Source organism: Chiloscyllium plagiosum, chromosome 4 (assembly GCF_004010195.1).
Source record: "Chiloscyllium plagiosum isolate BGI_BamShark_2017 chromosome 4, ASM401019v2, whole genome shotgun sequence".
Taxonomy (NCBI): domain Eukaryota; kingdom Metazoa; phylum Chordata; class Chondrichthyes; order Orectolobiformes; family Hemiscylliidae; genus Chiloscyllium; species Chiloscyllium plagiosum.
The window spans coordinates 60,543,498-60,556,386 of NC_057713.1; the positions used below are offsets into that span (position 1 = coordinate 60,543,498).

Here is a 12,889-nt window from a genome sequence, read left to right on the forward strand (position 1 = left end):
AACTTACCATATTAGAATAGTTAAGGCTGGATGTAACTTGGTACATGAATGGACATTTTAGCTGTGGGTGCTAGAACAGATGCAAATATTCACAATGGTTTTATTTATTTTTTAAAAACTGTGAATACTGTAGATCTGAAGCAAAAGTGCTGGCAAAACTTGGCAGGTGTGGCAATATCCATGGGGAGAAAGTAGAATTAATGTAGGAGACCAGTGATTGTTCATCAGACCTGGCAGTAATTGGACTCCATGTTAACTCTACTTTGTCCCCACACCTGCTGAGTTTGTTCAGCAATGGTTTTTGTTTGATATTTATTTCTAGGCATAATTTCTTGTGGACAAAAGCATGGCAGGCCATTTGGTTTATTTCATATATACTCAATGTTGGAAATGATCATAAGCCATTAGTTGGCACTGCTAATTGTACTTTTTTTTGACCTCTATTTAAAATCTTGCAGAAATTGATTTTTTTTGTCTTCAAGTGATCAAATGAGTTTCAAATGTTGGGTTTAGTTCCTAGTGTCCAAGTAAAATGCAGTAATTGTTGCATTGAAAAGGGGGGTGGGGAAACTTGCATTCTTGCAAATGTTTCTTTTGAAAGGTAGTTGAAACTTTGAAGCATGGTAAAGGATGGAAAGTACTTGCAAATTCCAGATAAAATTCTATTTGTCACTTTTTCTTACATATTTGTCAACTATTTTGTACAGAAGTAGTAACCAACTTTTTAAAAAACTAGATTTTAACAGGATAGTTGATAATATTAATATCCCAAACTAACAGATTGGTATTGATCAATCTGTTGCACCACCTCAAGTTAGGATTATAGTGAATTACATCTTACTTGCCAGGCAATATTTAGTGACTATGGAATCTGATACAGCAGACTATCAATTTAGTTTGTGTTAAATTAAAATTCACTTAAGAATTAATACTACTTAAAAGTAATCACTTACACGATGATTCAGCTTCCTCTATAGACACCTACTGCTGGAAGCTTTTACCTTTTGTTCATAATAGTGTAAGTCAAGTATTCAATGATCGAATTTACAAAAAAAACTCTTCGACCAGGCGAGTAATACGTGTTCACGTATATTCTCACTCCTAGTATGACTCAGCAAAGTGCCCGGTATCCTGCCAGCTGAAAATTTTCCATTCACCTTTTGTTTGGTTGTGCCCAACCCTGCAGAATACAGGTTTGAACAAATACACTAGACAAATAGAAATTGATGTATTTAATGATTCTTTTCATAAAACGAAATACAGTCATTATAAAAGTCGTCAACCATGCTCTACCAATCATTGACTAAAATGAAAAATATAAAGTTCATAATCGTGGCATATAAATGTACCTTAGCTGCATTAATGCATTTGAGTATAGAAAATTAGAATTATAAAAAAAATAATTTAAGGAACATTCAGCCTTTGTTGCTAATGGCAAAGTTTTTAAGGCAGTCTGCAACAAATTTCGAGAGTTTAGAACTCCCGAGGCCAGAAATATCTACGCATTTCAAAGTTCACAGTATTTGCTACAAAATTATTGATTCTTTGGTGAGGTATCAGGTCTGCTAGATGTTACTTAAGTTTTGTTCAACAGTCACCGACAGTCTGTACTTGCATTGAGGAACGGTGCAGCATTCGGTTGTTGCTCAAAAAAGTTCCTCATAATCGCAAGTTCCCTTGACAACTGCTCTATCTTTTTATGCAAACGATCGTTCTCGGCATTGAGTTCTATGACTTTCTGCTGCATCTCAACGTTACGCTGTTTGGCTTTATCTCTGCTTTTTCTCACGGCGATGTTATTCCTCTCTCTCCTCTGTCGGTACTCGGAGCTCTGTCGATCTACGGGCTTCTTGGTTTTTTCCTTGCCAGGTCCCGATCTACTGTGGGAATTTGCAGAGCTGGGCTCCGGGCTAGTGGGAGGAGTAGGCTGGCCAGTGGGCAAGTGTACGGTGGTCTGTGCGCAGGCTGCAATCTGACTGTGTAGCGAAGTTTCCATGTTTTCGTCCCTCTCTTCTTTAACCACCACTTTAGATAAGTCCAGACGTCGATCGTAGCTGTTGTGCAGCTGAGCAGTGAAAAGGTCCCTGTCTGAATGGTTACCCGATGAGGCAGGTACACCAGAGACAGAGCTCATCAGACTGGCTGCAGGAGGCAGGAAGCCATACTCGGGTTGAGATTTGTCCTGTTTGTTGGTGCTGGCGAACAGGTCTGCTAACAAGTCGTCACTGTAGAGCTCCAGCTGAGAGCCTGTCACCGGCTCCACCACATACGGGCTGAAATCAATGGCTGTTTCGTCGTCGTAGATATCACCTGCTGGGTTCAGCTCAACCAGGTTGGTTCTTTCCTCGCACATACCCCGGTTTGGCTTAGCCCCACCGTTGACCCCTTCGTAGAAATTAGCCGGTTCTAGGGAAAACAGAGGGAAACATGGCGAGACGCAGCGTGAATCCAGGTTGTACAGGTTACTCATGAAGGGGCTGTTTTTTTTAAACTGGGCTCCACCACAGACTTCGAAAGGAGAGAAGAAGAAGAGTATCCAACAACGCGAAATCTTGGTTTGCAGCGAGCAACTAGTGTGCCGCGCGCCACGGGCGCTCCTTTATACGCACTTGCCCGCGCGCGTCATTCAGCAGAGGCCTGACCTGCACGGAACGGGGCGGAGCGGGGGTCAGCCCCGCCCACACCGGGGCACGAGCCCCAGCCAGCCTCAGGTTTGGAGGCGGGGAGAGGGGCAACGTTATATTCAAATATTTACCCCGGGTCACGCTCGGTACTTCGATGCCACCTGTAGGTTTTGTGCCCACAAACTGTCTATGCGTGAGGGAGAAAACTCTGCCCGGTTAGAATGTGCAGGAGTAATAAGTTACCAAACGCTGCCCTTTGACCGTTAAATGACCTCAACGTCGCCTCCTCGTTAAGGTGCGTGAAGGGCACACACGCCAGGTTTTCTGGTGATTTCCTTTTCGCAGAATACGCGAGTGTTGTGCTGAGCCGGAGCCAGTTCTCAGGGGAACTTGCTGTTTTTCTCATTCAGCGCTTGGTTAAATGATTTATTCTAGAAACTTCAGCGCTCCCCTCGGTTCTGAGTGACGCAAGAAAGTAGGACGACAGACCCTTGTACTTCGTTACTTTGTGTTTTAATGTGCAATTTAGGAAATTTAAAGCCTTCACATGATAACTTAGCACAATCAACAAAACTATTAAGTTACGTTTTTATTACTGAGTTACCTCTGGTAAAAGAAGAATGTACTATATATATATATATATATACATACACACGCGCGCGCATATAACTTCACAGCTGTTTGTGTTGAAGTAGAATAGAGTGTGTACACGGATAAGAAGCAATTATCTTAAGGTTTAATATACCAGGAGTAAATGTAGAGTATCAAATAACCAAAAAGCAAATTACATACAAAATATAGGGTCGGAAAGTAACTGAAAGAAACAACAGACATTCAACTCATCATCTACTTGGGCAAGCTTTCAGTTACTTTGTAATCGTTCCCTTTCTTGTTTAATGTCCATTTCTAATAGGTCTTTTGAAGCATGTTGAGTTTCTTTACGTTAAAAGTGTAACACGAGTTGTTAAATGTTCACCTAATCTGTTTTTGCTCATGTTTAATGGATGAATGTTGGCCAGATCGCTGGCTGCTTTCCTTTGAATAGCTGCACTGTAACTGTTTACCCACCAGACATCAGTGTAACATCTCAATTCAAAACGTGGTATTGAAGCAACGTAGTGTCCCTTCACTACTGTGATGTGGTCAACATGAAACTAAGATAGGTAAATGGAATTGAAGTACTCATTAGCTATATTGTATTTGAAACATGGATCAGACTGGAGTTGCTGAATTGCATGCTCTTATTCATACATCCTTAAGTGACTGTGCTGATGCCAGTGGAACTTTAACCCAGGTCTATCTAACTCATGATAGTGCTGCCAATTTAACCAAGTTGTTAGTTTGAGAGTAGTTAGAAAACAGAGAGTATATATTAACGGAGTCACATTACAGAGTGGGAAGTGCCCTGTTATACTTTCAACAGTTCCTATGAAAATTAATGTTAGTGTTTTCACTGTTTATAAAATAATGATGAGCCCTACTGAGTTTGCTCAGTAATTACCTTTTATTTTTCTTTCAGTATTCTTTTATATACATGGTACTGTCATTTCCTGTTAGTGTGATAAAAATTGTGGTTTTGAATTATTTTCCTTTTGATTTATTTCTGTGAGAAACTACAGTACAATCATTATCTATAAACATATCCACTGTTGCAACAAGGCAAAGGTCACACTGCTCCACCAAGTGGTCTTTATAAGTAACTACATTTTTTTATTTGACTGAGCTCTGTCAAAATTAAAGAACCCTGGTTATTTAACATCATAAATGACTTGAAAACTGAGAATCTTCTCAGTCTCTCAGCTCTAACATTTTTAATCATCACAAAAATGATTCTATGACAACTGATATCATATTTTATCTCATTTGTGGATAAATGCCTGCCCCACCCCCCCGGTTAGCACCCCTTATAGACATATTGAGGCTGAGACTACATACCGAACCAGACTGAAAAAATGTTCTTTCATTCTGGAATTGCATATTGAAAGCTCTTTTGTACATTTTGACATTAAATGCTGCATTGGACCAATAATTCTAAGTAAGAACGTGGAGCTGTGGCTTATATTTCTGTCTCTCACTACCTCTTGACCTTTTTTCCTTAGTGACAGGATAAATGCCTAGTTAGGTCTAAATTGTGCAGAGCATAAAAGCTATGGTAACCAATTTTAAAAATTAATTCTTGGAATGTGAGCATCGTTAACTGAGCCAGTATTTATTGTCCATCCCTTGTGGTCATTGAGAAACAGATAACAAACTACTATTCTGTTCTCTGCAGTCCATTTGCTATAGATAGACCCACAATACTGTGTAGGAGGATACTTCAGAATATTGACCCAGCAACACTAAATTCCAAGACAGATGGTAAGTGGCTTGGAAGTGAACTTGCAGATGTTCACCTGTATCTGCTGCTCTCGTCCTTCTACGGGTAACTGGAAGATGCTGTCTAAGGAACCTTGGTGAATGTTTACGGTGTATCTTGTACATGGTACAGACTGCTGCTATTGAGTCGCGGTGGTAGACAGAGTGGATATTTGTAGATGTGATGCAAATCAAGTGAGCAGTTTTGTCCTAGATAGTGTCAAACTTCTCAAGTGTTGATGGAGCTGCACTCATCTGGGCAAGTGGGAAGAATTCTGTTAGCCCTCTGATTTGTGTATTGTAGATGATGCACAGGCTTTGGGAATCAGGAGGTGAGGAACTGCAGGATTGCTAGCCTCTGACCAGCTTACATAGCCACTGTGTTTGTATGGCAGGTCCAGTTCAATTTCTGCCAATAGTAATCCCCAGGATGTTGATATTAGGGGGTTCAATTATGGCAATGCTAATGAATGTCAAGAGGCAATAGTTAGATGGATATCTAACCATTGTTGATCATACATTATTAAATATGGTCTTTACGTGGCAATTATGTGGTGAGAATATTACTTGTCATCCCAAACCTGGATATTGTCATCGATGAAGTAGCTGAAGATGGTTGAGTCTAGGCCATGACCCTGAGGAGCTCCTGAAGAGGTAGCCTGGAGCTGAGATGGCTGACTGCCAACACCCACAGCAATGTTCCTTTCGAGCCAGGTATGAATCCAACAAGCAGAGAAATTTCCCATGATTCCAACTCCGGCTCCTTGATGCTTATCTTAGTGAAATGTGGCCTTGATGTCAAGGCCAGTCACTCACACCTCACCTCTGGAATTACAGCTCTTTATTCGTGATTCAATTGAGGCTGTAATGAGGGCAAGACCTGACTGGCCATGGCAGAATCCAAATTGTGTGGCAGTGAGCAGGTTATTGCCAAGCAACTGCTGTATTATAGCACTGTTGATGATTCCTTCCATCACTTTGCTTTGCAAGTGACATGATACAGAGATTGAAAGCTGTCAAATGTCAAGGATGTGATGGCATATAACTTGGGTTTCTTAAACTAAAAGCTGCCAAGACAGGAGATATACTGGGATGACCTACCAAAATTCTCTAGATCCTTGAGCAGTCAGACCCATTTGGAAGTTGGCAAATGCAACTGCTATTCAAGAAAGGTGGGGGAAGAGAGAAAAAGGAGCAGCAGACCTGACATTAGTCATTGCGAAAGAATTGGAATCTCTCCTGGAATTCTTAACAATGGACTCAGGAAGTCATAGTTAACGTGTTTTTCTTTCATTCATGGGATGTGGGCATCACTGGTTAGGCATGCATTTATTGCCTGTCCCTAGTTTCCCTCAAGGTGGTGAACTGCCTTAAACCACTGCAGTCCATATGCCATGGATAGACCTACAATGCCATTTCAGGAATTCCAAGACTTTTACCCATAAAACTGAAGATACAGCGGTATATTTCCAAGTTAGGTTGGTGAGTGGGTTGGAGAGGAACTTGCAGACGATGGTGTTCCCATGTGTCTGGTGCCTTTTGCCCTTCTCGGTGGAAGTGGGCATAGGTTTGAAAGATTCTGTCCAAGAATCTTTGATGAATTTCTGTAGTGCATCTTTTGAGTGGTGCACACTGTTGCTGCTGAGCATTGATGGTAGAGGGAGTGGGTGTTTGTGGATGTGATGCCAATCAAACAAGCTGTTGTAGATTATGCAAAAAGCTTAACATGTTAGTGCTGCACTTATCCAGGCAGGTAGGGTAGTCCATCATACTCCTGGCTTGTGGTTGTAGATGGTGATGAGAGTCCAGATTAGAGTGGTGCTGGAAAAGCACAGGTCAGGCGACATCCGAGGAACAGCTTTTGCCCAAAACGTCGATTTTCCTGCTCCTTGGATGCTGCCTGACCTGCTATGCTTTTCCAGCACCACTCTAATCTTGACTCTGATCTCCAGCATCTGCAGTCCTCACTTTCACCTGGTTGTAGATGGTGGACAGGCTTTAAGTAGTCAGGAAATGTGTTCTTGCTGCAGTATTCCTAGTATGCTGCTCTTATAGCTACTGTATGTGGTTGTTCTAGGTTAGGTTCTGGTCAATGGTAACTCGCAGGATGTTAATAGTGGAAAAGAAATGTCATGTTTGACAAATTTATTGGAGGTTTTTGAGGATATATTAGTGTAGTTTTTAAAAATAATGCTAGCGAATGTAGTATGGTTGGATTTCCACAAGTTCTGATAAGATGAAGGTTCATGGATCTGGAATGGTATATTAGTAGGCTTGGAGCTTTGCTTAATACACAGGAAGCGAGAGAGTAGAATAACCGAAGCTTTCGATTGGGCAAGTTGTAACTGGTGGGATTCCACAAGGGTCAGTGTTTGAACCTCAGCAAGGAGGGAATGTAAGCTGAGAGTATGATATACAGAGAGTGCAATAAGATATAAATAAGTGGATGGGACAACATAGTACTGGGGAAGGTGCTGGACAGTATTTTCAAAGATGTAGTAACAACAGAATACCTGGGAAATGGGATCAGACATGTCGGCATGTATCTTAGAAAGGAAAATCATGTGTAACTAATCTTCTGGAAGTTTTTGAGAGAATCTATAAGTAAGAACCAGTGGATGTGGAATATTTGAACTTCAATGAGGGGGGAATATACTGGCGTGGATAGAGAACTGGTTCACAGATTGGCAACAATATTGAAATAAAAGAATGTTTTTTCCATGTGGCATGTAATGTAAGAAATCAGTGCTCGGGTCCCACCTAGTCATAATGTAAATAAATTACTTGGGTGAGTATAATCAGAATCCCTACAATATGAAAGCACACTTTGGCAGAATAGAAGCAGAAGTTGCTGGAATTAGTGACATATTAACAATAATTCCCATCATTAAGCTATAAGAAATCCAGTTTGCAAATTCACTTAAAGCAGATGGTGGAATGGCACAATTCATGCAAGTGCTTTGTCAAAGCTGATAAAAAAGGATTCTTGCGAAGACACTCCTTGTTTTAATTTAATGGTGATTTTGAAATGCTATATTTATGATACCAATAAGAGCTGATAAATGATACTATGCAGGATCCTGCTAATGTCATTTATGGTTCCGACAGGACAGTCAACCTTGGAGATGCAATAAAACCAGGGATGCTTTGGAATTTCATTTAACCAAGGAGAGAACCGTTTCTGGAACTTTTTTTTGTCTGTTTTATTTCTTGACCATCTTTCGTATCAATCTTTCAATCCATGCACCTGTTAGTGTCAGAGGGCAATGATGCAAAGCGCTGTCAGGTTGAGACATGATATATGAAACATAGTTTTGAGGGGAAAATGACCTGTGGGGCCAAGATTTTAATATGGCTCATTAGTGGGCAAGATATTGTGATGCTGATTATTTTATCCGTGTTCAAGATTATGCAGACAGTATGCAAACTTCACACTGCTTGCTTATCATAGTTAAGAAATGCAGCCCACTGCTAAATATGCAGCTAACTGGCTGCAAATTCAGCATGGGCCCAAATGTGTGTAAGGCTAGCAAGAAGTATACCTAACCTGCACTTCTTTTAAGTTAGACTGCACATCTTAAAAGGGGAGCTGCATATTATCAGCAGCTGGTGGAACTATTTGTACAATGTTTCAATGAGGGAATTTGAGTACCATTGGAGGAACAGAGCACAATGGAAACAGGAGTAATAAACAGGAGAGACTATGTTTTCATAGATTACACAGTCCAAAAGGAATGAGTGCATTTGGCTGCTAAGGTCAGAACCCAAGGACGTGACTGCATTGGTGAAAAAAGTTCCCTGACTTCAAGTTGGTCAAGTCAGTGACTGTATTTTCAGTGATATCCCTGCCACTGCACAACCACCTACACATGCTGCTGAATGCATGACAGTCAGCATGAGCAATCAAGACTCAGGATGTAGAAGTTATGTGTAGTTACTGGTTAGACCCCACTTTGTCTACTGTAAGCAGAACTAGGCACACCTTAGGAAGGATAAATTGGCCTTGGAGAAAGTACAGAGTAGGTTTACCAGAATGACTGGATTTCAGGGATGAAGATACGAGAAGAAATTATACAAATTAGGTGTGTTTTCTGTCGAATGTGTAAGGTAGAGGAGTGATCTGATCAAAATCTCCAAAATATTAACAGGAAATGACAGGGTAGACAAAGATAAACTATATCCATTGATTAAGATTCTAGAACTTCAGGCACAGTCTGAGAATTAGGGCCAGACCATTCACGTGCAATGTTAGTAAGCACTTCTATACATAAAGAGTAATTGATGCTTTAGAACATTCTTCCACAAATGGCAACTGATGCTGGACTGGTTGTTAATTTTAAATCTGAGAAAGATCCATTTTTGGGAAACAATTTGAGAGATATGGGCCAAAGGCAAGTATGTGGAGTTAAGCCACAAATCAGCCATGATCTCATTGAATTGTGGAATGGGCTCAAGGTAATGAATGATGTAGTCCTGTTCCTAAGTACAAGTACAGGGAAGTGCTTGCAAATACAGAAAGTTGAGCTTCCGATTTTGGAGCTCAAGAGGTGACTGTCTTTGTCTTTGTTAGTTGAGGTATAGATTATAAGAGTAGGGAAGTTATGTTGGAGCTGTATGAAACTTTGGTTCGGCCACAGCTGGAGTACTGTTTGTAGTTCTGGTCACTGCACTGTAGGAGGGATATGTTGTACTGGATGGGAGACCTAGTAGAGGTGTACAGATTATGAAGGACATGGACAGGGTGGATAGAAAGCAACTGTTCTCCTTTTGAAGGGTCAGTAACAAGGAAGCACACTTTTAAGGTGAAAGGCTTTTTACCCAGAGGGTGGTAGAAGTCTGGAATGCAATGCCTGGGAAGGTAGTTGAAGCGGGTAACCTCACAATCTTTGAAAACGTACTTGGATGAGCACTTGAAACATAATAACTTTCAAGGTTATAGACCAAGTGCTGGAAAAGTACAACTCATGTAGATTAAGAGTAGTCTTTGATGTAGACTCAATGGGCCAAAGAGCTTGTATTGTATGATTCTGTGAGAGGTCCTTTCTTTCCTTTGAATTTAAATACTTGATGGCATAGTGAACATTGAGCATTCTTTATGAGCAAGTTCCTTGTTGTGTTGGTTAGCTGAATTATCCTGAACTGAGTCAGAGGTACAGCACAGAAACAGACCTTTCGATCCAACTTATCCATGCCAACCAGATATCCTAACCTAATCTAGTCCCATTTGCCAGCTCTAGGCCCATATCCCTCTAAAGCCTTCCTATTCATATACCCATCCAGATCCCTTGTAAATGTTGTAATTGTACCTGCTTCCACCACTTTCTCTGGCAGCTAATTCCATATACGCACCACCCTCTGCATGAAAAAGTTGCTCCTGAGGTCCCTTTTAAATTTTTCCCCTCTCATCCAAAACCTCTAGTTCTGGACTTCACATGCCCAGGAAAAAGACCTTGTCTATTTACCCTATCCAAGCCCTCATGATTTTATAAACCTCTAAAAGATCAACCCTCAGCCTCCAACACTCCAGGTAAAACAGCCCCAACCTATTCATAACTGAAATCCTCCGACACTGGCACCGTCCTTGTAAATCTTTTTTGAACCCTTTTAAGTTTCACAACATCCTTCCAAAAGGGAGACCAGAATTGCATACAACATTCCAAAAGTGGCCTGACTGATGTCCTGTATAGCCGCAACATGACCTTCTAAGTCCTAAACTCAATGCTCTGACCAATAAAGGAAGCATATCAAACGCCTTCTTCACTATTCTACCTACCTGTGACTCCACTTTCAAGGAAATGACAGCATGTGATTTGGTGGGATAGTTTAACATAGTGGCACTTTTTTTGTTACTGTGGTGGTAGATTTAAAAGCAAAACATTGTTAATTTTGAGTTCACAAACTATGTACCCTTCAGTTTACAGTAGCAACAACACACTAGAATAGAAAATAATTCCTCTGAAATCTTAAAATGTTAGTTAAGAAATAATAGATTCCAAACAAGGATACAATTCACATTTTATTGAACAATCACTTTCATTTAAGATGGATAAATAAATGTTGTTCTGTACAATTGGCACACCCAGCTGTCCTCCGAGGATTAGCAAATCCATGTTTACCTCAAGAATAATTGTTTCTTGGGAACCAGTTACAGACTATAATTAAATTGGGAGTTCAGGCAACAAGAAGTTAATGCCATCAATTGAAGCTGAAAATAAATGTTTGAGGTGTTCAGCAGGTCGGGTCGCAAAGTCATGAGACTTAATGTTTCAGGTCAAAAACCTTTTGTCAGATGTGCAACATTTCCTATTTCTAACAAGTACAAAGGAAGGGATATGGGGGGGGAAGCCAAAAGTTGTTGTTACAGTGAGACAAGAAATAAAGATTGGGTCTTGAGGGAGAGGACATGTCAACACGGAAGCCTTATAAGCACCTGCTCACTCAAATGAAAGCAAAATTTGTTCTTCATTTCTAGTATTTTTACTTTATATAATTGGAATTTTAGACAAAAATTCCAATTATGAACTATGTGTGGGGTATGAACATCTAGATTTAATTTTTGTCTGTAATTTGATCTAAAAGTTTGAAACTCCATGTTCACTGTAAACTGAAAAATTGGGGTGCTTTTCTTGGCAGTTTCAATTAAGCATTTAATTGCTCATAACAGTGAAGGAAACTAAAGACCAATATTTCAAAGTTGGGAGTAAGACTAGAATTGAAATAGTAAACAACAGGGAGCTCAAGCTTGCAGCCAGAAAGGAAGTGCACAGTAAAACAATAACCTTTCGTATATCTCTACTATAGAGGAGATCATGCCATTAGCAACAAATCCCAGTACACTACATTGATAGAAATGTAAGTAAATCTTTATTTGACCTGCAAGGAATGTGTGTGTGGCATTTGTCAGTTTCAAGGAAGGAGTTATAACTTGTATGAGGAAATAATGTATGTAAAGGGGAAGGTACTGGGCTGATGGAGAAGGGGGCACTAGGTACTATGGAAGAAATGATCATTTCAGAATGCCTAGCAGGGAGGGGAAGACATGTTTTGTTGTGACAAGGATACAGAGGGGAGTGTTTGCTTTCAGAAAAAGGGAGAAATTTAAAGTATGACTGTTGGAGATGGCATCACTCAGGCAAATGTAACAACAACAAAAAAGATGCAAAATTGGATGGAAGGAAATACACCTTATATACTCATGTATAGGTTGATCTCATGTATAAGTTGACCCCTTATTTTGGTCAAAAAATCTGGTATTTTTCATATATCTTGTGTATCAGTCGACCATAGTTTTTGAGGGGTCTCTTCCTAACCATATTTTTGATTCAATACGTGTCACATCACATTACACGCACCAGCATATATGTACGCAATATGATTTTCAAATAGTTAAATTGAATGTTGATAAATATATAGTTATTTTTACATATATTTGACCTGTGCACGTAAATATCTACAGTACTGCTGTGGTTCTGTTCACCGAGCTGGAAGTTTTTGTTGCAAACGTTTTGTCCCCTGTCTAGGTGACATCCTCAGTGCTTGGGAGCCTCCTGTGAAGCGCTTCTGTGGTGTTTCCTCCCGTATTTATAGTGGCCTGTCCCTGCCGCTTCCGGTTGTCAGTTTCAGCTGTCCGCTGTAGTGGCCGCCTATATAGTGTTTTGTGCAGTCCTTGCATGGTATTTTGTACACTACATTAGTTTTGCTCATGCTGGGTATCGGGTCCTTCGTTCTGGTGAGTTGTTGTCAGTCAACAATCCACAAGCCAGAGACACAGCCAGACAGAACGGACTCAGGATGATCCAGGTAATGATTACAGACGCTCACAACAGACTTCACAGATACAGACAAGAAATTGCGCGCCAAAGTCGTTAATTTCAAAAACCACTAATCAGGAATGGACCCGGACCAGAGAA

General features: G+C 40.4%; 1 protein-coding gene across 1 annotated transcript; it reads right to left on the reverse strand.

The window, feature by feature from the left end:
- Positions 1-1,217: 1,217 nt before the first annotated feature.
- cebpd (CCAAT enhancer binding protein delta) lies at positions 1,218-2,588 on the reverse strand. The gene has a single exon (XM_043688297.1). The coding sequence runs from the start codon at positions 2,468-2,470 to the stop codon at positions 1,595-1,597; it is 876 nt and encodes a 291-aa protein (XP_043544232.1). The 5' UTR covers positions 2,471-2,588; the 3' UTR covers positions 1,218-1,594.
- Positions 2,589-12,889: the final 10,301 nt, after the last annotated feature.

What these genes read in the sequence shown, in the direction of transcription:
- cebpd (XM_043688297.1), bottom strand. Translation starts at nt 2,470, where the DNA reads ATGAGTAACCTGTACAACCTGGATTCACGCTGCGTCTCGCCATGTTTC.